This window comes from Lepidochelys olivacea, assembly GCF_965140295.1.
Source record: "Lepidochelys olivacea isolate rLepOli2 genome assembly, chromosome: 2".
In the NCBI taxonomy this organism is placed as follows: domain Eukaryota; kingdom Metazoa; phylum Chordata; order Testudines; family Cheloniidae; genus Lepidochelys; species Lepidochelys olivacea.
The window spans coordinates 267263093-267289637 of record NC_140412.1 but is presented as its reverse complement, the minus strand read 5'-3'; the positions used below and the strand labels follow the sequence as shown (position 1 = coordinate 267289637).

At 56.7% G+C, this 26545-nt stretch overlaps 1 protein-coding gene across 10 annotated transcripts in view; it reads left to right on the top strand.

The window, feature by feature from the left end:
• Positions 1–23229, top strand: part of SCAP (SREBF chaperone) — a 109910-nt gene extending 86681 nt beyond the window's left edge. For 9 of the 10 annotated variants that reach the window (XM_084621509.1, XM_084621512.1, XM_084621505.1 and 6 more), the window contains 15 exons: positions 380–492; positions 1485–1579; positions 8691–8789; positions 9231–9449; positions 10240–10676; positions 11479–11673; positions 12877–13078; positions 14009–14124; positions 15414–15984; positions 16994–17079; positions 17915–17997; positions 18838–19004; positions 20217–20297; positions 21257–21463; positions 22390–23229. In XM_084621509.1, coding sequence (XP_084477635.1) covers positions 380–492; positions 1485–1579; positions 8691–8789; positions 9231–9449; positions 10240–10676; positions 11479–11673; positions 12877–13078; positions 14009–14124; positions 15414–15984; positions 16994–17079; positions 17915–17997; positions 18838–19004; positions 20217–20297; positions 21257–21463; positions 22390–22635 — 2917 coding nt within the window. In that variant the 3' untranslated portion in view covers positions 22636–23229. The remainder of the gene's footprint in view (positions 1–379; positions 493–1484; positions 1580–8690; positions 8790–9230; positions 9450–10239; positions 10677–11478; positions 11674–12876; positions 13079–14008; positions 14125–15413; positions 15985–16993; positions 17080–17914; positions 17998–18837; positions 19005–20216; positions 20298–21256; positions 21464–22389) is intronic. The other variant, XM_084621506.1, reaches the window with a different exon arrangement.
• The last annotated feature ends 3316 nt before the right edge of the window (positions 23230–26545 follow it).

Below are 26545 nucleotides of genomic sequence, written 5' to 3'. Positions count from 1 at the left end.
TTTTCGTTTACTGGCTGTTTATGGTTAGCTTTTGCTGCAGTGCTCAAAGCTTGGACCCTGGCCGAGGGCCCCCTGTGCTAGCATGTACAGACACCCAGAAGGGCACTGTCCCTGCCCTGGCAAGCTTAAATCTAACATAAGGATGGCACGTGATGGCCAGTCTGTAGTAACACGGTCAGCATTGCTGAAATGTTACCGCTTGTCTGAACCAGACACTGCACAACCTCTCGCCTGGTCGCAGAAAAGCACGGTGCGAGAGGGCCCCTTACTGCAGCTTGCTGAAGTAGCAAATGAGAGCTTGTAACCAGCCCTGCCCCGGACTAAGCTGAAGGGCGCCTGGCTGCTCCCTTGGTTCTCACGCTTGGCTTTGTTTTCCTAGGGAGATTTTTCCGTACCTGGTGGTGGTGATTGGCCTGGAGAATGTGCTGGTTCTCACCAAATCGGTCGTCTCCACGCCCGTTGACCTGGAAGTAAAACTGAGGATTGCACAAGGTACCCGTCTGGCTCTGGCAAGGGGGAAATTCCTATTCGCTCCAGCCCCAAAGGGGAGTGATTGTAATTCTTGGCCTGCGAGAGGGCGTGAAACAGCCTTGGACCGAGATGCTGTTATGTGGGAGCTGTGTGTTCTGCACTCTGGGTCTAATGTCCATTTCAGCTTGTTGCTTGTCAAGCCCAGGAGTTCCTGTAAGCCCATCAAGGGGTCCCCTAGTCACTGGGAGCCTGGAACACAGCCGTGGTTCCTCCATGCTACATAACCTGCTGTGAAATAATCACTGGCACAGGGATGGCTGCAACATCCCCTAGTATGGACCTTTGGTGCCATGTCTTCTCAGAGCACGAATGGCCAAAGTGCTGCCTACAGGCTGCATGCAGCCCCACGGGGGACAGGTTCATGTCTTTACTATGGTGCTACGCCCCCTGGGGGTGGCATAGCTCATCATGCAGTCCACTCATGCAGGCTGCTTAGCTCAAGGTGGAGCATTGCATGCTGAGATAGTCCAAGAGTCTGTGCTGGCTGCTCCATACATGTTCAGGCTGGCTTTTGGGCTCCTGGCAGGCAGTCAGAATGACTCACGGTTGAGCATGTTACCAGCCAAAAACCATGTGAAGAATTTAGCATGATCCCTTGCACATTATTCAAAGTGTTGTGCTCCCTTTATAGAGGGATGGACAAAAACAAGGGGCTCGTCCATATTTTGGTGGATTGGCTGTGACCCAGTGTTCCCTAGACTACAAGGGTTGGTCTCTCTGGGTAGCTGAGTAAAGGAAATTAATTTTTTCTAATCTCAGAAACTTCCTGTCTCCGGTAATAATAATAAGGCTTTGCTGCCTTCTGTCACGATCTCAGAGTATTATCCCCCTTTTACAGGTAGGGAATCTGAGGGACAGAGCCTTTTCTAAGTTCACTCGCAGAGGCAGACTAGAACCCAGGAGTCCTGAGCACCAGTCCCCTGTTCTAATCACTAGCATGTTTTGTTTTCTAGGCTTGAGCAATGAGAGCTGGTCTATTATGAAGAACATGGCCACAGAGCTTGGGATCATCCTGATTGGTTATTTCACGCTCGTCCCGGCCATCCAGGTGTGTGTGGTTGATCAATATGAACGGTTAAGGATTTTGTGGAGAAGAGGTGTGTAACCTCAGCTACAAGCACAATGGCAGTAGCTGATTTTCAGTAGCAAGCTTGGCACCTCCCAGAGGATCTCAAGTGGCTTTATGCATTCAATACACAAGGATCACGTCACTCCCTATTGAAATGCAGCCACCTCTGGGGTTAAATCCAACAGCAGTTTTACAGTGTACAGCTGCACCACGCCACACTTTAGGACAGGAAATGAAGAGTCCTATCTCCGTTTGCAACTACAGGAGAATGTATAGTGTTTTGCCCTTCTCCAGTGCCTTCTCAAAGCACTTTACAAACATCAAATTTCACAGTGCCACTTTGGGGTATGTAACATCCTCATTTAACTGTTGGGGAAACTGAGGCAGGGAGTGGTGACATGACATGCCTGATGTTGTACAACAATGTAGTGACAGCACTAGGTATAGAACGCAGGTCCCCAGTTGTTTGTTCTAACCTCTAGGTAATGCTGCCTCCCTTTTGAGGAGGCAGAATTTTATTACCAGAGTGAAGCAGTAAGACTTCCGTTGGCTATTGAAATCCGTATTGAACCCATGCCGCAGTGTGATGTTGGGGGGCTCTGCACTGGTGGATGGAGCTGTCTTTCAGATGAGATGTAAAACAAAGATCTAGAGCAGCAGTTCTCAAACTATGAGGTGGGCCTCACAAGGGAGGCACAGGAATGTGTCAAGGGAGGCACGAGCTGTGTGGTTCTGTTTTTTTATTTAAGAGCTCTGGCTGTCAGCCCTGGATGGCTGGGACTCATGCAGAAGACCGTGCCCACTCAGGACGCAGGGATAAAGGGGACAGCCGGAGTCCTGGCATCCAGGCTCAGGCTCTTCTCCCCCCACCCCATCTCTCACCAGGAGGCAACCCAGGCTTGGGCGGTCCTTCCCCACCCCAGTCCCTCACTGGGAGGCAGCCTGGGCATGGGCTCTCCTTCCCCTGCCCTCAATCCCTCCCCAGGAGGCAGCTGTCAGCCCCGGGGTGGCAGCGGTGTGGAAGTAAGGGTGGCAGTGGGGCGCTAAGTCTGCTGAGAAGAGAGAGAGACAAATACCACTTTTCACATTGCCACCCTCACTTCTGTGCTGCTGCTGGTGCAGTGCTGCTCTCCGCTCTGCCGTCAGAGCTGGGTGCCTGGCCAGCAGCCGCTGCTCTCCGCTCTGCCGTCAGAGCTGGGTGCCTGGCCAGCAGCCGCTGCTCTCCGCTCTGCCGTCAGAGCTGGGTGCCTGGCCAGCAGCCGCTGCTCTCCGCTCTGCCGTCAGAGCTGGGTGCCTGGCCAGCAGCCGCTGCTCTCCGCTCTGCCTTCAGAGCTGGGTGCCTGGCCAGCAGCCGCTGCTCTCCGCCCTGCCGTCAGAGCTGGGTGCCTGGCCAGCAGCCGCTGCTCTCCGCTCTGCCGTCAGAGCTGGGTGCCTGGCCAGCAGCCGCTGCTCTCCGCTCTGCCGTCAGAGCTGGGTGCCTGGCCAGCAGCTACTGCTCTCCGCTCTGCCGTCAGAGCTGGGTGCCTGGCCAGCAGCCGCTGCTCTCTGCTCTGCCTTCAGAGCTGGGTAGTGGTATATGTACTTGTTTGGGGATGGGGAGCCGTAAATGAGTGCAGACACAAAAAAGGGGGGCCTGATGAAATAAGTTTGAGAATCACTGGTGTAGAGCATTGATGGTATATAAGTCCCCAAATCACTTTTTTCAAGAGGTAGAGGGTCTTGCAGGGTCCTGGCCATGCTCCAGCCCTGTCATGCAAGCCCAGACCAAGTCTTCTCAAAGAGAGCTGACCAGATCACAGCACAGCATATGCAGTGAGAACCTGGTCCCTCATGATCACGGTATGAAAACATCACATGACTATGATTAAGTGATGGAAACAGAACCCAGAGGGACGATTGGAGTTCCATTTATCCTGCCTTTGTTTCTCTGGTGTTCTTGTTATTATTGAATGCGGAGTTTGTCAAACCAGTTTGTGCCAGCTTCATCAGTGAAATGCAGAGCCCTCTGACCACCATCCAGTCTGGGCAGAGGGCAGTCATCAGGGATGTGTGGCGCTGTCTGTCTTTGGCCCCAGCCGCACGTGGGAACTTCTCAGTGGCCCAGCTGTGAAGGCTGGTTGCACATTGACCCTGGCCCATTTGAAATTTGAAGGGTTTATGAGTGGCATGGCAAAGCAAAGTTGGGTGCACGCATAGTGGGGTCAGTTATGAGACTGGTTTCTGACATCAGCTACAGACCATTCTTCACTCCATATTGACATTGCAGAGAAATATGGGCGCACAACAGGCACCTCCACAACAATCACGTTCTTGGGTGGTTGAAGAGGTCTGTGTGTTGTGGTAGGCTCAGGTTTGCCTGGATCTTCTCAACCATTCTGACTGTAGCTTCCTCCCAACGGACGTGTGGAGGAATGATGTGGCTTAACACGGGGAGCATGGTGCTGGTGTCCGTCGAACCATCCTAGTGACAATGCACATGATTGAGTGTAGCTGTGTGTCTACTAACTTGACGTGAGACGGATGGAGCCAGACCGGAGCACAGTATTCTGCTGCAGAGTAACAGAGGGCTGGACTGGATGAGCGTGGAGTTTGAGCATTTGCTCTCCATGAAGTCCCAGCCAATTTGCTTAGAACATTATGTGACCTCACTGTAGCTGCAGTTTTCCTCAGGTGGTTAAAACGTGAGAGATCTCTCTAGGGTTACTCTAAGTAGCGTGGGTGAGCTTCATAGTTCAAGTAATGACCTTTGAGAAAGATATTCAGTTCTTGAGGGCTCTGGCGTTGTGAAGATTTGGAACACACTTGAAACTGTCATGGTCGCAAATAGTTGTAAATGCCACTGATTACAGTATTCAGCCATCTTAGTCAAGTCAGTGTTTTGGGTGCTTTCGAGTACTGGGAATGACTATGCTTGGATGCCTGAGCAAGTGTCATCTGTGTATGTGAACTTGCAGAACTGGTCAAGAAGGTCATTTGTGTACAGATTGAAAAGTGTCAATGGCAGCACAGAGCCTTGGGGTAGACCAGTGGTTTGTCTTTTTCACGTGCTAACGCCCTCTCCCATGTGTACTCAGAAATGTTTGTTGTGGAGGAGGAGGTCAAGGACATTGACTATCCATGCTGGGAGTGCTCTCAACAGTTTGACTAGGAGCCCCGTGTGCCAGACCATATCATATATGCTGCTGTCATGTCCAGAAATATGGCTCCTGTCTTCAGGTTCTTCTAAAAACTGTCTTTGATTAATGTTGTCAAAGCTAGCACTTGATGACAGGTGCTTCAACCTCTCTGAAAGCCTGTTTGCTCGATGCTGAGTATTGACTCCACTTCTGGGGAGATACACTGGAGAACGAGATGCCCCCACACTTTGAAAGGCACAGACCAACAGGGATATCATAGAGAATCAGGGTTCGAAGGGACCTCAGGAGGTCATCTTGTCCAACCTCCTGCTCAAAGCAGGGCCAATCCTCAATTTTTGCCCCAGATCCCTAAATGGCCCCCTCAAGGATTGAACTCACAACCCTGGGTTTCACTGAGCTATCCCTCCCCCGATGTTGGATAGCTTGCAACATTATGTGGCTCTTTCCCTGGTTGCAGTAGAGCAAATGGTGTTTGACATTGGCCAGGTCTTCTGAAATCACTCTATGTTGACTACTCGCATGAAGAACTGCACTAGCCACTGATGAGCACAAGTCCTAAGGTGCTTCAGAAACTCTAGCGATATGTTGTCATAGCCAGCAGCAATGCCAATCCTAGTATCACTCAGAATTTTGTCTAACGCTGTGGCTGTGAACGGCTCTCTGTGTTGTTGAGTGGCATTCCTCCGATAGAACTGATGCTATTAGTCATGGACTTGTTGTCGGACCTGCTTCTCATTTGGGGCCTTTGACGCATTCAGCAGGTGGGTGTTTGCTTGGTTTGACGTGACAGGTGGACCGCTTAGGGCTGGTGGTTGCTGAGCTGCAGCGAGACAGTGAATCGAATTCCAACATTTCTGGCTTGAGCGAATGCCATCTAGACTCCAAGTCATCTCTTCCCATCATGCCCATCCAGCAGCATCCAGTGACTCACTTAGACTCCCACTCGTCTCATTCTTCTCTCCTCTTACAGAAGGAGAGAAGAGACGAATGGGACGAGTGGGAGATGGGGCATGTCAGTGGGGTTGTGGAAGAAGGTACCACTATGCCCCACACCCATGTGTGTCCTTGGCCAGCAGGTTGCCAGCATGGCTTTTGCTTGTGCCAGGTCGGGGCACGAGGTATGTGGTCACACTCATTCTGTGCTTTGTACATGGTTTTGTCTTTCTTGGGGTGCAGACTTGCATACTCTGGCTTCCCTAGGCAGAGCCCCACAGCGATGCTGTCTAAGAGTGGCTGCTGCTCTGCGGGAGTCTGGTGTGTGTGTCTCCCTTATCTTTGTCTCTGGGAGCGAAGGACACAGCGGAGATAACATGCTGCCCTTGTGTCACAGAGTCCAAGGAGCCCTGGCAATAGGGAGCTGGGCTGCATAAATCTGGCAGGGACCTTTGCTCGTGGTTGCCCAAGGGAGCAGTGCAGTGCTGAAGTCATCTAGGCACCGCATGGTACAGAGAGCAGCAGCAGAGGGAAGAGGAATTCCCACTGTCCAAGGCCTGGGATCAGCTCCAAACATTTGGACAGGCCGCCTCCTCTCAATCACACCCAGGCAGCCCATCCGAGTTGGGGGAGGAGAATTTGCCCCCCCCCCAGCTGCTGCTCTCCCCATGCCTAAAGCAGGGAGCCATTTTGCAAGCACTCTGGTACAAGTTATAATGATGGGAGCCTCTTCCCAGGAATTGCAGACGTGCAGGACGCCCATTCTCCGGGGCTGGCGGCCCAATGAAGGCCTTGTGGAGAAACCCCAGGCCCTGAGACATTGTATGCACCTTGGTGCTTTGGGGAGTAGTCCTGTGTCCTCCTGCTCCTGCCAATGCCCTGCCTACCTTGCTCATGTGAAACATCTGACAGTCACAGACTGAGGGCCCAGTCTTGCTCTCACTGAAATCCATGAGAGCTTTGCTGCGGACGGAACAGGATCAGGGTCTGCCTGGTTCGTAGCCTTTCACTACTGGCATTCCCAGGATCAGGTGTGTCTTGGCTCCCAAGTGCCATGTGGAATTCTGTACAGAGCAGAGCTGGCCCAGCCTTTGTGGAGTCCCTGGTTGTGGCGGGCTTTTGTTCCCTTCTGGACCCTTGTCTAGAGGGTGGATTTGGCCTTGTGCTCCTGTGTCCCGCCCCTCCCAAAATCTCCAGCCCAGCTGCTGGGGAAGGAGCAGAAGGAAATATCTAGCCAGGAGATGCCTTTCCTTGTGGCTTTGTTGTCCGAGGGGGCAGCTGATCCAGTGATGAATTACGCCCCCTCATATGGCCTACTAGGCCTGTAAATTGCCAATTCCACCTGTGGCTCCAAGCAGTTGTTTGTGTTGCTTGGGTTTGAGAATAGCCCTGGCAGGCTGGGGAAGCCTCTCGGTTAGATTGGAAGGCCTGGAGGAGCCGGTCTCTCCCTGTTACCACTAGGCGCTTTCCGTCCCAATGTGCCTGGATTGAGGCAGTGCGTGACCAGCACTGCATGTGAGGCGGGGAGGCCAATCAGGCCGAGGACCCATAACAAGTGGCTCTTGGTGACCCCCATTTGAGTGGCTGCAGCCTGACTGGCTTCGCAATGGGTGAAATTGCAGTTCCCAGGGGCTGCGGCCAGCAGGCTCTACAAGGGATTTCTGCTGCGTCTCCAGGGGCTTTTATCTATAACTCACGCTCCTGCCTTGTCCCCTGGCCCTTGTCAGTGGTAGAAAACGCTGACAGGAGTCTGGTTCTCAGATGGTAGAAGAGTCACCCTCCGAAATGCCTTCCTATGGGGAGAAAGTTTGGTTTGGAGCCCTTTGCGGGACACTTGGTGCTGGGTTTGGGGTGACTGATTACATTTGTTTTGTTGTGGTTTAGGGCTCAGTTCATTTCCCTTCATCAGAAAGGTTGGAATTTTTGTTTCAGAGTAACAGCCGTGTTAGTCTGTATTCGCAAAAAGAAAAGGAGGACTTGTGGCACCTTAGAGACTAACCAATTTATTAGAGCATAAGCAATTTTTGTGTAATCCTTGTGCCTGCAATGACACCTGCTGGTGAGAGCTGAGCATTGCATGGGGTCTGAGAAACCAGCTTCATCACTATCCTGACAGGTTCATAGTGGTTAGAAATTGAAAAGACCTGTTAGCTCATGGAATCCATCCACCTCCATGGAAAGGGTTTGGGGACGGCAAAGTGTCTGTTTGGTGGACAGTGTGAAATGATTGTTGGAGGTCTAAGGCCAGGTCACGTCGCAAAACCACCAGCACTGCTGGCATAAACTGGCCTGGTTGTAGAAGTAATTGACTAGCCTCAGAACTCCCTGCATCCCTGTAGGACACCGATCCTCAGACTGAGGCTCGGGAGCGGCAAGCAGCTCTTTAATGTGTCTCCTGCAGCTCTTTGCAGCATGTGATATTAAATCATGGTGTGACTGAATACAGAGTGCTAGAGTAAATGAGACAATGAGTCACACTCAGGTGGCTGTTTTGGGGAACGGTGATTGCTAATTTGGCTCCTGAAGCACTGAGGTCTGAGTATCACTGCTCTAGGAGGTACCTTCAGGTCAGGGGTGAGGCTAATTGATGGAGTGGTGCCAAGAAAGCTGGCACTGCTGCTGACTGGGGGGCATTGTGATCTAGTGGTTAGTTCACGTGACTGGGAATCGGGGGTCATGAGTTTAGGTCCCAGCTCTGCCACTGCCTTGCTCTGTGGACTCAAATAATTTTGCCTCAGTTTACCCAAAGTACTTTGAGACTTTTGGATGATCAGTGCAAAGAATGTTAGGCCTGTCCCATGACTGCACAGTCTCCAGAGTTATCAGCTGGGCACCTTCCGCCAGAACGAACATCACACACACCAAGGTAACCAGAGTACTGATAACAGGGATTGCCAGTAGAATACACTCATGGCTGTGCCATAGACAGGCCTTTGCTGTGCTGCTTACTCTGGGGTTAGAAGACTTGCCGTGAGCTCAGAGAGCCCTCTGCTGACCCATGGACATGTTGTGTCCTGCAGGAGTTTTGCCTCTTTGCTGTGGTTGGCCTAGTGTCTGACTTCTTCCTACAGATGTTTTTCTTCACCACCGTGTTGTCCATTGACATTCGCCGGATGGAGGTAGGTGACGGGCACGGGAGGTAGGTTTTCACGCTTGACCTTTCTGCGGCTGTGCCAGGCAGCGAGACCAGGACAGCTTATTCCTGTGCTTTTCATGGCGTGACTGAGCGTGAGCAGGCTGGTTTGGATGGACAGGAGTGCATGCCAGGCATCCGGATGTGGGGGTGAGTGGGTAGGGCAGGGGAACAGCAGCAAGGGCGGTTGGGTGTGAAAGTAAGCAGCTCCAATCACATGAGTATAGCGAGACCAAGGACAGGCGTGGTCATGGGTGTATCTGTGAGACTGTGCGCTCAGATGAAGGCATGCACCTGTGGACCGCACAGCTGTGTGTGAGAACAGCCGGTGCCTGGGCTCGGATGTGTGTGCAGCTAATTGTGTTAGTTTCTCTCGAGGAAGGGCCTAGTCTCTGCGGCTCTACTCCATGTGCTCTCCTGTTGGCAGCTCGCTGACCTGAACAAACGGCTGCCAGCAGAAGCCTGCATGCCCCCGGCAAAGCCAGTGAGCCGCTCCCAGAGGTACGAGCGCCAGCCAGCCATGCAACCAGCCACCCCCCACACCATCACCCTGCAGCCGTCGTCCTTCAGGAATCTGCGCCTGCCCAAGAGGCTGCGGGTCATCTACTTTTTTGCCAGGACCCGGCTGGCCCAGCGGCTCATCATGGTACACCCTGTGCTGTTTGTTGTCTGATTCACCTCCCCTCTGGCCGTGCACGCCCTGCCCTGGCTGTACAACCACGGAGCAGACACCCAAAAGATGCTCATGCCTCCTCGTTTCTCGGCAGTCCTTGCACTCCCCTGAGAGGGGTGGCTGCTGTCAGAGAATTGATTTTCCAGGAAAATGTTCTACCTACACATGTCTGCTCTAGGGCTCTGCTTAATGGAGTGACCAGCTGCCGTGTGGTCTCTTGTTTGTCTAAATAGCACATGGATAGTGATTGACAATTCCCACTTACCCTGCAACCTGAGGGGTGCTCTGCAGAGGTGGCTCTTCAGGCATGGTTGGGCGAGGGGAGGGCGGAAACCCTGGCAGACCAGCCAAGGAGAGTTCAGGTCCTGGGGGCAGCGTGGAAGCTGGCACAGCAGCATTTTACTACGTTAGCAGTTAAAGTATTTTCTGCAGCACGTCATGGGGGCCCTGTTGTCAGTACGGAGCCGGTTTCCCAGAGTGCACTTGTGCATGTATGGGTGGGGGGGTGTCAGGTGGAGCCCAAGTGTCTGGTTTTTGTGGGTGGTTTTCAGACCTTTGCAGTCCCTCTTTGAAGGGTGAGTCTCTGCCCAGGCCTATGGGCATCAGTCCCAGGAAGCAGGGCTGTATCTCAGGGCGGGGTGCACCCTTTGCGGGATGTGGCTGAAGTTTGGCCACACCGATGCCCTGGTGTCTGCACAGTTATGGTGGTGGGGGGAGGGTGCCGTGTACTAAACAGCCTTGTCTCTTCGCTTGTACGGTGCAGGCTGGAACGGTGATTTGGATTGGAATCCTGGTGTACACGGATCCAGCTGGCCTCCGCACCTACCTCACGTCGCAGGTCGCAGAGCAGAGCCCGCTGGGAGAAGCGGGACTGCCTCCCATGCCAGTTCCTGGAGGGGTCCTTCCGGCTGGGGATGCCAAGCTCGCCCTCTCGGTCTTCCCCTCGGAGCCCGTGCAGCTGTCAGAGAACCAGACGCAGCAGCAGCGCGAGCAGAAGGAAGGGCTAGAGTCCCGGAATGGGCTGGAGGCAGATCAGCAGCCGTGGGCGCAGGGACCGGAGAGCCAAGGCAATGGGCAGCCGGAGCCTGGCACCAAGGCGGAGGTGACGTGGGGAGTGGAGGATGAGGAGATCTGGAGGAAGCTCTCCTTCCGACACTGGCCATCCCTCTTCAGCTACTACAACATCACCCTGGCCAAAAGGCAAGTGGGTCGCAGACCAGGTGCCCAGAGCCCTTGGAGTCCACACAGAATAGAATCCCATCAGGTTTGGCTCAGCCGTTCGCCCTTGGAGCAGATAAACCAAACTCCACGCAGCTCACTTCGGGTGGGTCTTCTGGGCAGCCCTTTCAAACAGCTGAGTCTGCCTTGCATGGATGCTGACATCACTGAGCACGTGGCATGGGGCTTTGTCTTTGTCCAAAACATGCCCTTTCCTTCCCACTGGTGTTGGGCGTGCTGTGTGCCTGGTGACTTCCCTCCACCCCAGAGGTGGCTGCTCTGCAGTGGGGCCATATGCACACGTTCGGAGAGCCGCTTGTGGCCATCTGGAATTAAAGGCCAAACTAAGGGTGAATGACAGACATGCTGCAGTGCAGCCAGCTCACTGGGCTCCGTGCAAGGCTCCCGGGGCGAGGTTCTCTCACCTGAGCCATACAGACAGTCGCTAGATCATCACATTGGTCCCTTCTGGCCTTAAAATCCCTGAAATCCAGGCAGTCCCCAGTGAGCAGCTCCAGTGCTGGCTGTTTGTCCCCCTCTTCGGAGAGCTCAGGGAGGAAGCTGAGCCCCATTAGACTTTGGAATGCTCTTCCAGGCACGTAACAAAGCCCCGGGGGTTGGGATAGCTAAACCTGGCCTGGATGAAGCCCTAGAGAATACTCGGAGTGGCTCTGCCCTGGCGTGGCCCCATGGGAGGGATGACTTAGATGATCTTATGGGATTTTGCCATCTCTGCATCCTGCCGTTCCTAAGCCGGTCCCTCGTCTTTCCCCACTCTCCCCAGGTACATCAGCATCCTCCCAGCCATCCCTGTCACCTTGTACCTGAATCCACGAGAAGCCTTAGAAGTGCGCCACCCTCAGGAGGCTGATCGCTACCACTCTTTCTTCCCTTCGAGCCTTGGGAAATTGGAGGCGGTGGATCAGCCTGGCGAGGCCTTGCCCAAACTGCAAGGGCACCGGGACGTCACACTCTACAAGTAAGAGAGTCGACAGTCCCCCGTGATCCACCCCTTTGGCCCTGCCTCTGTCACCCAGCTAGTTGCCTGGGGGCTCAGAGTCTCCTTGGGGAGAGACTACGGTCAGGGCCCAAAAAGAGCCCTGCAAAGTCCCTGGTGCTTCCATTCTGCTAGGGCAGTGTTACTTTAATCATGCCCCATATTGTGGTCTTCAGAGGCTGAGGGCTTCCAAGTGGGAGATTCAGTGAGCAGCCTAAGCTGTTAGCTAGTGCGCTGAGCCCCAAGAAAAGTGGGGCTGCTTGTCATGCTGTACTAGACACTGAGGGGCTGACGGTAAAACTCCATGCGTGCGTAAGCGTTCACTGCATGTGCGTGAGATAATCACGTGCAGTTAGCCAGGCACTTTGAAGAGCCAGCTTTGCTCGTTCAGAGCTATGGCTGGCGGGGCAGCTGTCAGAATGATGAAGCCACAAGGTCCAATATGGTGCAGCAGCTCGGGGCAGGAGGGCCAGAACGTGTCTGTCTGGAAATCGGAATTTCGATCCTGCAGGGAATTCTTACGCTTCGACGTTTGTTTTCATTCCAAAATGGACAAAAGGTCAGAATAGCAAACAATTTTGTGTAAAGTTTCTGAAAGATTTCCATTCAGAACTGTTGAAAAGACGTGTTTTTTAATGTTTTCGATTGAAACTTTTCACTCTGAATTTTCCCATTGAAAAATGCTGCCAACACTGACTTTCCCCCCAGGAAAAATGTCAATTTCAGGCAAACCTCCTATTTTGTCTTGGAGAAATTTCAGTCGACCAACTGATACCAGCCATTTGCTTGACGCTTTCAGGCTCGGGGATGTCACTTGATTGGATTTAAAACAATTTGATCAATAGAGAGAGATTTTTTTTTAACCCCCCCCCATTCCGTCTGCCTTTTTAACATTGTAAACAGGTGTGTAAAAGGCCTCCCAGACCGCATGTGCAGCGGCTCCTAAAAGCTGCAGGTGCTTTTTGCCCTCGGCTGCCCCAGCTGACTACCCGCAGGTGGCTGGACTCACTGAAGTTCTCCTCTTTGTTAAGAAGCTAAATTGGGAGCCCTAAACCGGCTCCCTGTGTAAGCAACAGTCCAGGTCAGACCAGCTGCTTCCTCGGAGGCACGCTGAAGCGCTGTGTTGGGAGTATTGTGTGCCAGAGGTGGTGGTGTGGCACAGCTAACATCCCTCTCTCCCATCAGGGTAGCTGCTCTGGGCCTGGCCTCTGGCATCCTTCTGGTTCTTCTGCTCTTCTGCCTGTACAGAGTGTTCTGCCCCAAAAACTACGGGCAGAACGGGCTCTCGCACAGCCGGAGGAAGAGAGGGGACCTGCCCTGTGACGACTACGGCTATTCCCCACCTGAGACCGAGATCGTCCCCCTGGTCCTCAGGGGTCACCTCATGGTAGGTTGGCCTGGGGCATATGCAGTGTCCAGTGCACCTCACTGCAGGGGGCCCACACAACCCACCTCTTACCCCCTTTGCCACCTTGAAGTCGCAGACATCAGAACTGGTGGGCATGTAATGTAGCACGGAGCCATGTGGCTCAGTGGGGCTAACGGGGGCCAGGGGCACGGTGCAGGCCACCCATGGGGTGATGGAGCATGATGTGCCCCCATGTCTTTGGCCCCCACGGTCTGTGATATGCTCTGGGCCCTCGGCTGCTGCTGCTCCACTACTTACTGACACAGCTGGCACCCTTCACTAGCCGGGCTGTTCAGCCCCTCTCCCCTGGCAGTAGCTTGCAGAGCGCGTCCTGGTTTGTTCTCAGTAGTATGAGGAGGTGGGTATGTTCCAGATGGGCTTCATAGAAATGTGCTAGATTCCCAGCAAGCTGACTTCCAGGCTGGGACGGCCCGGCATGGCTCCTTCCTCCATACCTTTCCCACGGGGAGCCATGCCCCATAGAGCACAGCAGGCCAGCATGTGGCCTGGGTGCCAGATGGGGCCCATGGAGACTACAGCACCCCACTCTACACACAGACTCCAGAGTTTTACCCTGCAGCTGCCTTCATCTTGAGTACGGAGCTGAGACTACAAGTCCCAGCATGCAGTGCTCTGTCTTGAGCCAAGCAGCCAGCCCGCATTGCATGCTGGGGCTTGTTGTCTCCTCAGGCCACACCTCTGCATTGAAAGTGAAGGCAGCTGGCGTCTGCCGCAGTCCTTGGGCTCCGAGCCTATTGCTCTCGGGATCCTGAGCCAGCGAATTGTTTCTACCTGAGCTTCATTGGCTAGGGGCTTCTGCCAGGGCAGGGGGAGGGTGCAGGGCACTCCCAGGTATTCTGGGGTTTGCTGGTTCCATGAACTCAGCCTAGGCTGCTCTTCCCCCCTCAGGACATTGAGTGCCTGGCCAGCGACGGGATGCTGCTCGTCAGCTGCTGCCTGGTGGGTCAGATCCGAGTGTGGGATGCTCAGACTGGAGACTGCCTCACTGTCATCCCCAAACAAGGGTACGTTCTCTACTGTGTGAGTAGCACAAGCACGCCCTGTCCTTATACAATCGCTGCTCGCAAACCCATGCAAACACACCCTTGTTCTTATACATTCACGGCTCGCTAACCCGTGCTAACACCCCTGTCCTTACACAGTAACTGCTCGCTAACCCGTGAAAACACCCCTGTCCTTACATAGTCACTGCTCACTGACCTGTGCAAATACCCCTGTCCTTACACAGTCGCCGCTTGCTAACCCGTGCAAACGTCCCTGTCCTTACACAGTCGCCGCTCGCTAACCCGTGCAAACACCCCTGTCCTTACACAGTCGCCGCTCGCTAACCCGTGCAAACACCCCTGTCCTTACACAGTCGCCGCTCGCTAACCCGTGAAAACACCCCTGTCCTTACACAGTCACCGCTCGCTAACCCGTGAAAACACCCCTGTCCTTACACAGTCACCGCTCGCTGACCCGTGCAGACACCCCTGTCCTTATACAGTCACTGCTCGCTAACCTGTGTAAATACCCCTGACCTTATACAATCACTGCTCGCTAACCCTGCAAACGCCCCTATCCTTACACAGTCACCGCTCGCTAACTCGTGCAAACACCCCTGTCCTTACACAGTCACCGCTCGCTAACCTGTGCAAACACCCCTGTCCTTGTACAGTAACTGCTCACTAACCCGTGAAAACACACCCTTGTTCTTAAACAGTCACTGTTCACTAACCTGTGCAAGCATGCCCTGTCTTTACACAGACACTGATCACTAACCTGTGCAAACACACCCCTCTTCTTACATGGCCACTGCTCACTGATTCGTGCAAACACATCCCTGTCCTTACACAGACACTGATCACTAACCCATGCAAGCACACCCCTGTTTTTACACTCTCACTCCTCACTGACCTGTGCAAACATGCCCTGTCCTTAAATAGTCTCTGCTTGCTAACCCGTGCAAGCACACCCCTGTTCTTACACAATGACTGCTCACTAAACCTTGCAAACATACCCCTGTACTTACAAATCAGTGTTCACTAACCTGTGGAAACACACACCTTATTTACACAATCAGTGCTCACTACCTCATGTAAACACTCCCCCGTCCTTATACGATCACTGCTCACTAACCCACGTAAACGCATGGTGGAAGAAATTAACTCTCATGGTTTTTGATAGGACACCCCACTGCCCCAGCTGTTAGGAAAGGGGTGATTTTCACCCCTCCACAGTCACAGTTCACCTGTTGCCTGTTGTTTCCAGCCTGTACGGAAGGGAGCACTAACCTGCAGCTGTTGCATTTCAGGTTGCGTAGAGACAGCAGCGGCATCTTTGATTACCAGGAGAGCTGGGATCAGAGCCCAGACCTCAAGAACGGGCTGGAGGATCCCTTCGACAACAGCCACCAGCTCAAGAGGATGCTGAGCCCCCCACAGCCCCCTCTGTTCTGCGACCAGCCGGACCTCACCTCACTCATCGACACCAACTTCTCGGAGCAGGCCAAGGTGGTGGAGCCAGAGCCCAGGCACCGCGCAGTCTGCAGCCGGCACAAGGACACTGGCTACGACTTCGACAGACTGGTAGAGAAGGTCTACGAGGAGCAAAGCGCTTCGAACTGCATGAACTTCGCCGGCTTCCCGACCCCCCATGGGCAGGCTGCTTCCTGCACTAGGACAGGCAGCGCCAGGGCCCTGAGCTGCGGGACCGGGGAGGGAGGGTACAGCGCCCGCAGGAAGAGCCTAGGGGACGAGCCTTTGGCCGGATTTGAAAAGTCCTCCCCAGTCTCTGCCTGGGCCGGTGACTTGGAAAGCTCTGTCTGGAGCCTGGACCTGCGGGGCAACCTCATTGTGGCTGGCCGGAGCAATGGGAAGCTGGAGGTAAGAGTGGGGAGCTCGCTGCCCCTGGAATGGGCACTGAGAAAGCCATAGCAGGGTGCACTCCACATTCACCCGTTGGTGGTCCCGGAGCGCTGGTCCTGCCGTGCCGCCCCTGCGAGTGAGAGCACAAGGCAGCTGTACTGGGGTGTCCCTAGAACTCCTGCAGAGCCAGGTGGTAACAGATCTGCAGTCAGGTACGCCACCTGCGTGCCCAACTCTTCTGGCGCCAGCACCAGGGCCGCAGCTACGGGGCTCCTGGAGGGACTGCTGTCACCTGCACAGGGCCTAGGACACGCACTGGTAGCCGAGGGCAGCAGGGCGGGGCTGGTGACAGACACACTAGACAGCTCATTACATGAGTTTCCATTTCCCGTCCATGCTTCTGAGCTCAGGCCACTCTGCCACACTGGAGCTGGGAAGGACTGACTGCAGCCGGGCCTCCCCTTAAAGTTAGGTCAAAAAGCTACATCGCTCGGGGTGTGAAAAATCCCCACCACGGACTGGCAGAGCTGGGCCGCCCTGGCCCCCGTGGAGCCGCGGGTCGGTCGTCAGTGCAGCTGCCATCGCTCCGGGAGGCGGTGTTCCCACAGCGACAGAAGAACCCGCTTATCGGCATGCCTGCAACTATGTTGCAGGGTGACGGCAGCTCAGCTGCACTCCGTAGTCGGGCTGGTGTAGTCTGCATAGCACAGCCGTGCCCTGAACTCACTTCTAAACCTTGTCTCCGGGCCGCCTCACAAGATTGCTTCAAAATCTGGTACAAATCAGTCTCTGCTGCGAACAGGAACAGCAGTGGGGCCGGGCCCCAGGACTGGACTAGCAGGGAGTGCTGCAGGGCAGGACTGAGATGGGTTGGGGGATCCAACTATTGTGATTTCACGGGCCCAGCTCTCAGGGGGCCTGGCCACAGCCAGCATTATTGTTACTATCATTTTAAATTCCAAACCGCTTAAATTCTCCCTGGCCAGCTGCTCTGCCTCGGCTCCCTGTAACTCCGCCTCTCTTCCAGGTGTGGGATGCCATCGAGGGGACCTTACGGTTCAGTAACGAGGAGGGTCAGTCCGGAATCACAGCACTTGTGTTTCTGAACAACAGGTAACGGACTGAGCCTCTGACGCTCCCTCCCCAGGGATCTCACCCGGGAGGAGGCTGGGAAGGCAGGAGCCCAGCTGTCTGGGTCCAGGGGAGGTGATGCAGGCAGCTCCAGGTCGTGGTGGACAGAGCTGTGAGCTCCCCTTTCTGGCCTGTACCCCTGAAGCTCTAGCTGAGAGCGGTGGGTTGCCAACAGGGTCTTATTGTATGGATGCCTCCATACAACAAGATCGGGAGCAGCTGAGTGCTGCAAAAAGCAGCAAGAAATACCCCTGGCGAATGCAGCTGAGTCCTGCTTAGTGGTGTTAATAATAGCAGGAGATGGGGTAGCGCGGGGTGCTAAGAAAACACTCCCTTCTTTTTGAAATGCAGTGTTGGCAATCCTAAAACTCTTGGTACCCATGTGCCCAGTAGCCTCTTCTCCACCACTTATTTAACCTCTCCACCGGGTGCTGAATGGTTCAGGAGACAGGTATAAAGAGCCTTTCCCCAGGTCCCCAGCTCCCATCCAGCCCAGCCGGGTGCCAGTCGAGCTGTTCCCATCTGTCAGCTGTTCAGTGGCCTGGTCTCAGTCTGGTTTCCAGGGGACAAGTGTCCTCATCACAAAAGCCACCACCCAGGACTATGTCCCCATGCTGGCAGACTGGGGCCTGGAGACTGACTCCCCCACTGCCCCTCTTCAGGTGGTGGCTGGGTCACATGAGTGCTGGGAGCCAGGGAAATCTGGGTGTTGTCCTTATCTGCAGCTGGAGTCGTCCAGCCTCCAGGGCTGCTACCCCAGCACCTGTGGGGACAGAGAAGAGGCCTCTCCTCACCTCTGTCTGTTTCTCTCTCCCAGGATTGTAGCTGCCAGGCTGAACGGCTCCTTGGATTTCTTCTCTTTAGAAACCCATTCATCCTACAACCACCTGCAGTTCCGAGGTGAGCGAGCGCCTGGGAGGGAAAACGGCCCAGATCTGTAAAAGAATTCAGGTGCCAAACTCCCACTGATTTCAATGGCACTGAGATACCTCAGTACCTTCAAGGATCTGGGTCTGTGGCACTGATCCAACAGACAGAGCACTGGAGCGGGACTCGAGAGACACGAGTTCTGTTCCCAGCTCTGCCATGTGCCTCTGTGGCCCTTCCAACCCTTTGTCTGTCTTGTCCAGTTAGACTGTGAGCTTTTCGGACTAGAGCCTGTCTGTCCCTGGGAGTTTGTTCAGGGGCCCTGATCTCAGCTGGACCCTGGAGGTGTCACTGCTCTGGGATGACGAGCCAGCCCAGCCCCCTGCCAGTGCACGATAGTTCCCTCCACTTGGGAGTGGGCTGGTGGGGAGGGGAGCTGTGGTGGGGTGGATGGCCTCTGAACCGTAGCCGTTGGGGGCTGGATACTGCACAGTCTGTGCAGAGAGGTGAAGATCTGAACAGGTCATGGGCACAGCCCTTCCTTCCCGCAGGCAGGTCCCTGTGCTGGACCTGCCTGCTGGGTAATCCCAGGGCACTGGTCTCCAGCAGCAGATTTACTCAGAAGCGGCCACTGATTTGGGGGCCCACCTGGAGCTCTCCAGGCCTACCTTTCTGAGGTGCTGAGCACTGCAGCTTCCAATGGCCTCCACTGGAGCAATGGGTGCCCGGCTGTGCTGAAAATCAGACACCAGGCGTCTCAGGTTGGGCCTCCAAAATGGGGGCAGCCACCCTCCGTGGCCACTCTTGGGCGTGCTGGCCCATGCGTGGAAGGCCGCAGTGCCCACCACCCCTGCTGTGTGTGTGTTCCCCCAGGAACCCTGAGCAGGAGCAGCATCCCATCCTCCCCCATGTGCAGCAGCAATGACCTCATCATCTGCCAGCTGACCCACACAGTGCCCTGCGCCCATCAGAAGCCAATCACGGCACTGAAGGCTGCGGCCGGGCGGCTGGTGACAGGCAGCCAGGACCATACTCTGAAAGTAAGTGCCCCACTGCCGTGGCTCTCCCCAGCAGGCCATGGGCTGGCGGGGCAGGTGTGGGTAGGCTGTTAGTATGGGGCGGGGCTGTTAGCACATGGGCGTCTGTCATGGGGGTGATGGGTTGGTAGGCACACGTGTGTGGAGAGGAGTACACATGTGGGGGCATGTCCTTGTGTGGAGAGGAGTACACATAAGGGTGTGTCAATGTGCGGAGCACAGTACACATGAGGGGGCATGTCCATGTGTGACACAGAGTACACATGGGGGGGCGTGTCCATTGGTGGAGCAGAGTGCACATGTATGGGTCGTGTCTGTGCGGAGTGGAGTACACGTGTACGAGGCATATTCATGTGCAGACCGGTGTACACATGCAGGGGGACGTTTCTGTGTGGAGCGGAGTACATGTGTACCGGGTGTGTTCATGTGCGGAGGGGAGTACATGTGTATGGGGGCATGTCAGCAGCAGAGTACACACATCCAGGGCGTGTCTGTGTGCGGAGTGGAGTGCAGGTGCACGAGGCGTGTCCATGTGCAGAGTGGCATACATGTGTATGGGGCATGTCTGTGTGCGGAGCGGAGTACACGTTAGGGGCATGTCTGCATAGCAGAGTACACGTGTAGGGGGCGTGTCTGAATGGAGTACATGTGTACAGGGCATGTCCGTGTGTGGAGCCCCTTCCTCACCACCAGGTCCCTTCCCCATCTCCCCCCCTCTGTTTCACTGGCAGCATGGTGTTAACACGCCGGTTTGGCTTACTCCCTTGGTGCACTAGTGTCTTCACGGAGATCGCCCAGCGGAGGGAGCTCCAGGGTCTGGCGGTGATGTCAGCCTGGCGTCCCCCCTCGCCCTCAGTGACCCCCAAGGGCAGAGCGTTCTCCAGGCAGCATCTGGGTGCCAGGGGAGGCCAGAGGCAGAGCCGCAGCTGGCAGCTCTCATGGCCCAGGCCACATTTCTAGATAGACGCAGCAGGAGCCATGACCCAGGGGGTCAGCGAGGTGCTCTGGCCTGCAAACCCCCCTGGACCGGGGCCATGGGCAGAAGGGCAATGCCAGCGTCCACCTGCGGAATCTGGAGGGCAGTGGATTGGACTCATTCTGCCAAGCCAACTTGATCGGTGCACTGCCCGCACACGTACACTCCCCATACATGTCTCTGAACCACCCACCCCACTAGAGCAATAGGGCTCAGGCTGTGTTCTCACTCCCCTGCAGGTGTATCGGCTGGAAGATTCGTGCTGCTTGTTTACACTGCAGGGTCACTCAGGAGCAATCACAGCTGTGTATATAGACCAGGTACGACCCTGAGGCCTTGAATGGGGAGACCAGTGCTGTGCGCCTAGCTCGGGGCATGGGCAGGGTTCAGGGCCTCCCCTCAGTGGGCTCCGTTACGGCAAGCAGCCAGCTGGCGCGCTAGGAGATGAGGGTCAGGCTCACCCTCCCAGCCAGAGCACTGCTTGCTTCAGGCAGGGGATCCCTGTTCCTACAGGTGGCACTTTCTGGGTTGTTTGCCCTTCCCGTTGGGAGCTGGCTTGGCCCCGACTGGCTGGCAGGCTGGCAGGTGTGATGGGGGTGCAGCTCTGAGGGGGTCCTGGGCGGGGGACCAAATCCCTGGCGTAACGCTAACGAAGGCAGCGGCTCTGACATCAGAGAGTCACATCAAGATGAGTTTGGCCCAGTGGTGCCTTTTCTACCCCGCTGCGGGAAGTTCCGCCCCGACGGGAGTTGGCCTTCACCAAAGGGGGCAGACTGTTTAGCTGGGCTCATCTCCCTGGGAGCACCCCCAGGGCTGCCGTGTGTGGGGATGGGCACAGGCTGGACACCGTGCCAGGCCCTCTGCAGCCCGTCCGGGCCGGAGCTGTCTGCTGGAGGCCTGGCACGGTGACTTGCTGCAAACCTGGCTTTAACAACAGACGGTGTGCTTTGCAACCCCACAGTAACAAACAGGAGCCCCTCTGTCCCCCTCTGCTGGACCGGTCCTCCTCTGACCTGTAGGCAGTAAGGGGAATGTGCCAGACGCCAGCCTTGCCCCAGCAGTATGCGTTACGGGCCTAGCCACAGAGACCAGGGCTCTTTAAAGCCTAGGGGAGGGTGTTGCTCTGAGCACTGGGAGGCGCTTGGATGGGAACCCCGTTGTCCCGGGTAGGCCTGTGTGCGAGCCGTGCTGCGGTGCGCCCCTGCACTACCAGGGGACGGACGAAGGGGAGGGCCACCGCAGGGATCACTGCTCAATCTCTTGGCCCATGTCCTTGCAGACAATGGGGCTAGCGAGCGGGGGCCAGGACGGCGCTATCTGCCTTTGGGATGTGCTGACAGGAAGCAGGGTCAGTCACATGTACGCCCACCGCGGGGATGTCACCTCGCTGACCTGCACCACCTCCTGCGTGATCAGCAGTGGCTTGGATGACGTGATCAGCATCTGGGACCGAAGCTCCGGGATCAAACTCTATTCCATTCAGCAGGCAGGTGCAGGGCCCAGGCCCAGCCGGGAGCTGCAGACGCCCCGATCCGTGGGGAGCTTTGTGGGGCGTGTGTCTGCTGGGGGCGGGGTTAGTTCTGTGGTCAGATCGCTGCGGGGGCTTCCTTGTTCCAAGGGCAGAGGCTGCGCAAGCTCTGACAGGAGCTGGGAGTATCCAGGCCAGCCGCGCCTGCCTAGCCTGGCTCAGGCCCCTCACTGCCCCAGCTCCGACAGCGTTTGCCAGCCAGCAGGGTGCGGGAGGTAGGAGCTGAGGAGCCGTGCGGGCAGGGCAGGGCAGGACCTGCCCCAAGGCGGGGAGTGGAGGTGCATGGAGTCGGCTGTGGAGAGCCTGGACCCTGCCGTCGGCAGCAGAATCCCAGGTGCTGAAATGAGTCATATCCCCTCTCCCGTTCCCCCCCTCCCCCCCCGAGGCAGGGCAGTTCCCCCCATCGGGCAGAGGAGATCTAAGACCAGACTAGGATGAACAGATGGAAATCAACCTTGTGGAGCTAGACCAAGGGACCTGCTCAAGGCCCCATGGGGAGGCCAGCAGGGCAGAATACTGAGGTCGGGTCTCAGGCCAGTTGCTGAATTCCAGACCAGGCTCCCCCAGCTCCCCCACTGCCCTTCAGCCCTGCCTGCAGCGCCCCCTACTGCTCCAGCACTTAGCCTGTAGGACGGGACAGCTGGGCCCAGCCCTGGGACTGACAAAGATGTGTCCGGCAGTGGCAGCCGAGAGGCCATGGGCACGTGGACACTCATCCCTGGAGGTGGCCCCTCCAGCGCAGGGGGATGCACTGATGGGGATAGCTGGGCCTGTCCTGGACCCGTGGCCCCGGGGCTCAATCCAGCACCTTTCCCACGCTGAGACCAGCTGTCCCTGGCTGCCAGGCGCTGTCTCTGAGGCTCTCCCCTCTGTTCCCGGCACAGGACCTGGGGTGCGGGGCTAGCCTGGGGGTGATCTCCGATAACCTGCTGGTGACGGGAGGCCAGGGCTGCGTCTCCTTCTGGGACATCGGCTACGGCGACCTGCTGCAGACCGTCTACTTGGGGAAGAGCAACGAGTCGCAGCCGGCCCGGCAGATCCTGGTGCTGGAGAACGCCGCCATCGTCTGCAACTTCGGCAGCGAACTCAGCCTGGTCTACGTGCCCTCGGTGCTGGAGAAACTGGACTGAGGGGGTGGAGCTGGGCCCTGCGGGCCACCGTATCTGAGTTCTGATTGGTTGGCGCCTAGGGTGGGAGGACAGGGCAGGAGCTCCAGGGGGGTTCCCAGGAGAGAGCCTGCTTCTCCATCCCTTCCTCCCCCTCCCCAGCTCCTTGGATCCCAGGCGCTCCCCCTGCAGCTGCCTGGGTGGGGCAGAGCCCTGCTCTGCCTGTGTCCCCCCCATCCGAGGCATCCTCCTGCCCTGCTCTTGCTCAGCAGGTCAGTTCTTCCCTTGGGGCTGCGGCTGAGCTCAGTGAGGATGGGACCCAGCTCATGGATCTGCAGTCCCCCGTGAGGCAGGAAGCTGGTGCTGTCACCAGCTGGAGGGATACCCTGGGGGAGCTGCCGCAATGGGGAATGTGTCTGGTGCTCGGTGCTGAGTGCCGGCAGCCCCGGCACATCCTTGGCTGCGTTGCACTGCAGGTGTCCAGAAAACCGAGGAGCAGTCTGTGGGATGGGGCTTAACAGAGCCTGGTATGTGCAGTGCTATGGGCTTGGGGAGCATGGGGGCCCAGTACCCATGGGGCTGAGACGGTAGAGAGGGGAACTCCTGCTACAGCTGGGGAGGGGGCTGCGGGGGGGGGGGGGAGCCTAGTGGTCTGATTGCAGGATGGGGAGCCTGGCCCTGCTGTGTCCAACACCTGGCTTGGCTGCTGCCTCCAGCAGGGGCCTGGGGCTCTCTGTGGGATGTTTCTGTAGCTGTGAAGCAGGTTAACCCTACCCTGCCCCCTGGAGACTGGAAAGCCTGGAGAGTGTAGCCCAGTGCTTGGTGGGGGGCGTTGCCCAGGTCAGCCACGGGGCCCTCCAGTGTGAGGAGAGGGAGTCCGTGCCGGCATTGCTCATAGGGTGGCCATAGCCCCACTGTGCGAGGTGCTGTACAGACACAGGTGCCAGGCCCTGGTTCCCCTCTACCGGCAAGGCCTGTGCCATGAAGGGCAGGGCAGGGGCCGCGTCTGTCCCCGTAAGGCAGGCCCTCGTTCAAATGAAATCCTGCCCATGGCCAACAGGCATTTCCCTGCAGTGAATAAGGGCAGCCTAGATCCTAGAGGGGATGGGCCTCAGCCCACCCCTTGTGTCCTGGCTGGCATTCAATGCCCACCACCCTTGTGCTTCTCCAGCTCTGCTTGCAGGTGCAGGTCCTGCCCAGGGAGGGGGGCTGGGGCCAGAGCCACCATCTGTGGGCAGGGGCTCGCTGGCCCTGGGGGGATCCCCTGCTCAGCTGGCTTGGGCTGTGACAGCGTGCACAACGGGCTGTGGGCAGGAGGGGTGTGTGTGTTAATTTACTGGCTGCTGTAGCTCAATCAGGCACCATTAATCAGCTCCTGCACTCACTTGGTCACAGAAGGGGGGCTGGGGCAGCGCTGGTGGCTGATTGGGCAGCGGGCGAAAGCAGAAGCTGACCACCAGCCCCCCTGTGTTAGCACTGGGCTCCGTCTCCCTGCCTCAGAACGAGAAGGGTGTATTCGGATCTGCCCTCAGCCCTGCCCCGGAGAGCCCTGTACGCCCACATCACGTGCCCTATTTATTGCTATGCTGTATATACTTATTTATTATGGTGGATGAGCTGCGGGCAGCCTGTAGCCCGTGGCCAGTGCTGCCTCAACTGCAGCAAATGCCGGCAGCTCCCTGCTGCTCTGGGGCACCAGGAGCCTGGTTCCAGGGCAGCCCAGAGCAGAGCCCCGGCATGAGCAGGGGGGCAGCTGAACCCTCTGGCTGCTGGCACAATAAAGGAGTGTACGTAGGGCAGGATATGCACACAGAGGCTGGGAACTGGCTCTTGGAACCCTCTGCCCCCACTCACCCCCCAAGTAAGTGGTTGGCTTTGTTGGAGGAGGGAGGCGGCACCATTGCCACCTGCTTGGGGGCCAGCCATTGAGATTTCCTGACCCCACAGGCAGGGCCCCTCCATGCAGACACCAGACGGGCTGTGAAGCCCTCTCCAGGGGAGATGACACCGGGAGCATGGCTGCAGGTCCAACAGCCAGCATGTGCAGTGGGACCAAGCAGGGCTTTTCCATCGCTGCTGTTGGGGCAGTTTCCCGCATGGGACCCGTGGTGCTGGGAGCCCAGCTCTGGCCTGATCAGGTCATTGAGGAAATGAGCCTATGGCACAAGCTGAGGTCTGTGTTGTCGTCGTCCGTGTTCCCATTCCACACACCACCACCACCACCACCCCCCCGCGCGCACCTCGAGCCCTGGAAAAAGCACCAGCCCCAGGGAGCCTGAACCTACCTCAGGCATGCATATAGGAGTCTCCAGCACCCGAGCTGGTTTCCCTGGGCATGGGAGAAGGCACCTGCCCAGGCCACGGAGCCAAGTGCAGGGGAACAGGCACCACTTCCATCCTCAATGCCAGTGTTGGGGTGGCAGAGGGGTTCCCCAGGGCCGTCTCCTGACTTGCTCGCCAGCCTAGCGTCTGCTCTGGTGAAAGCCTGGCCTGTGGTGACCACAGTGTGTGAACACCTTGCGCTGGAGGAAGGGAATGGGAGGCTGTGTGGGGGGAAACCAGGCTTGGCAAGCCACGTGGCCAGTCCTTGTGAGGCCCTTGGCCAGTAGCTGGGGGAAGCCCTAGAGGTGAGGAGCCCAAAGGGTTTATTTCAATCTATATGTTTCATTGACAGCAGGACGTGCTGCTCGAGTGCCTGTTCACATGTGCTGTAAGTCTGTGCCTGTGGCAACCCACTGGATGGCCCAGACCTTATGAGCCCCAAGGCTGAGTCCTGCTGAGAACTAATCTCTCGCCTGCCTCAGCAGTGGGGCAGGTGAGCTGAGGGCCCAGACAAGGCTGTGGCTCTGGTGGGACCTGCAGTATGGGAGTGGGCTGGCCCCTGAAAGTCCAGCCACTGCTGCAAGCAGCTTGTGGGGCGGGGGGGGGGTGGGTGGGTGTCCTGCCCCTGGGGCGTGTGCTCACTTGCTGATGCCCTGGCTGTGTCTGTCCTGCCTCGGGTGGCCTTAGCCCTGCTGTACGCTTTGTACTGTACAGTGGAAGCTTTTTTGTACCAGATTGTGTTTTATAACCTGTACAAAGACACATTAAACCGAACTAACCAACCCCTCTGGCTCTGCCTGCTCCCTGCGGCCAGCTGGCAGCGCCGGCTTCTGCACTGTGCCGGGGCACACGCAGCACCGTGCTGCCTGGGGCCTGGTAGGGAGCCGCTCTCTGCTGGTGAAACGTAGCTACAGCTTTGCCCGTGCGCAAAGCATGGCCAGAGGCTGGCTCTGAGGCACCAGCCCGCGCCGTGGGCAGCCCAACACGCAGGGAATCGCCACTGCAATGGGTCCCATGAGTTCCTGCATTGCACTAGCTCAGTGCCACCACCCTGCCAACACGGCAGAGGGACGGGGGTGCTGGATGAGTGCCTGGCCTTGCGCCCTGTGCTGCTGCATGGCCCCCCCCCCACTGCTGTGATGGCACCTCCCCAGTGACCAGACAACGGCCCCATCACTACAGATTAACAGAGTCCCTTTTGACCTAGGCTTTTACTCATAAGAACAGTCATCCTGGGGCAGCCCAAGGGGCCAGCTACTTCTGGCAGGCAGAGCCTTAGAACACCCAGACCCTGGGCTTGTGTCCCTGATCATTGTGGCTGATAGCCGTCCATGGACCTAGCCTCCATGGCCTGCTCATTCTTTCTTAAGCATTAGTGTTGTTTTGGCCTTCACACCATCCCCTGGCAAGGAGTTCCACAGGTTCCCTGCCTGTTGCATGAAGTGCTTCCTTTTGTTTGTTTTAAACCTGCTGCCTATTAATTTAATTGGGGGACCCCCTGATGCTTGAGTTACCTGAAGGGGTAAATAACACGTCCCTAACCACTTTCTCCACACCCATCATGACTTTATAGACCTCTGTCATGTCTCTCCTTAGGGGGCACGTCTATAAG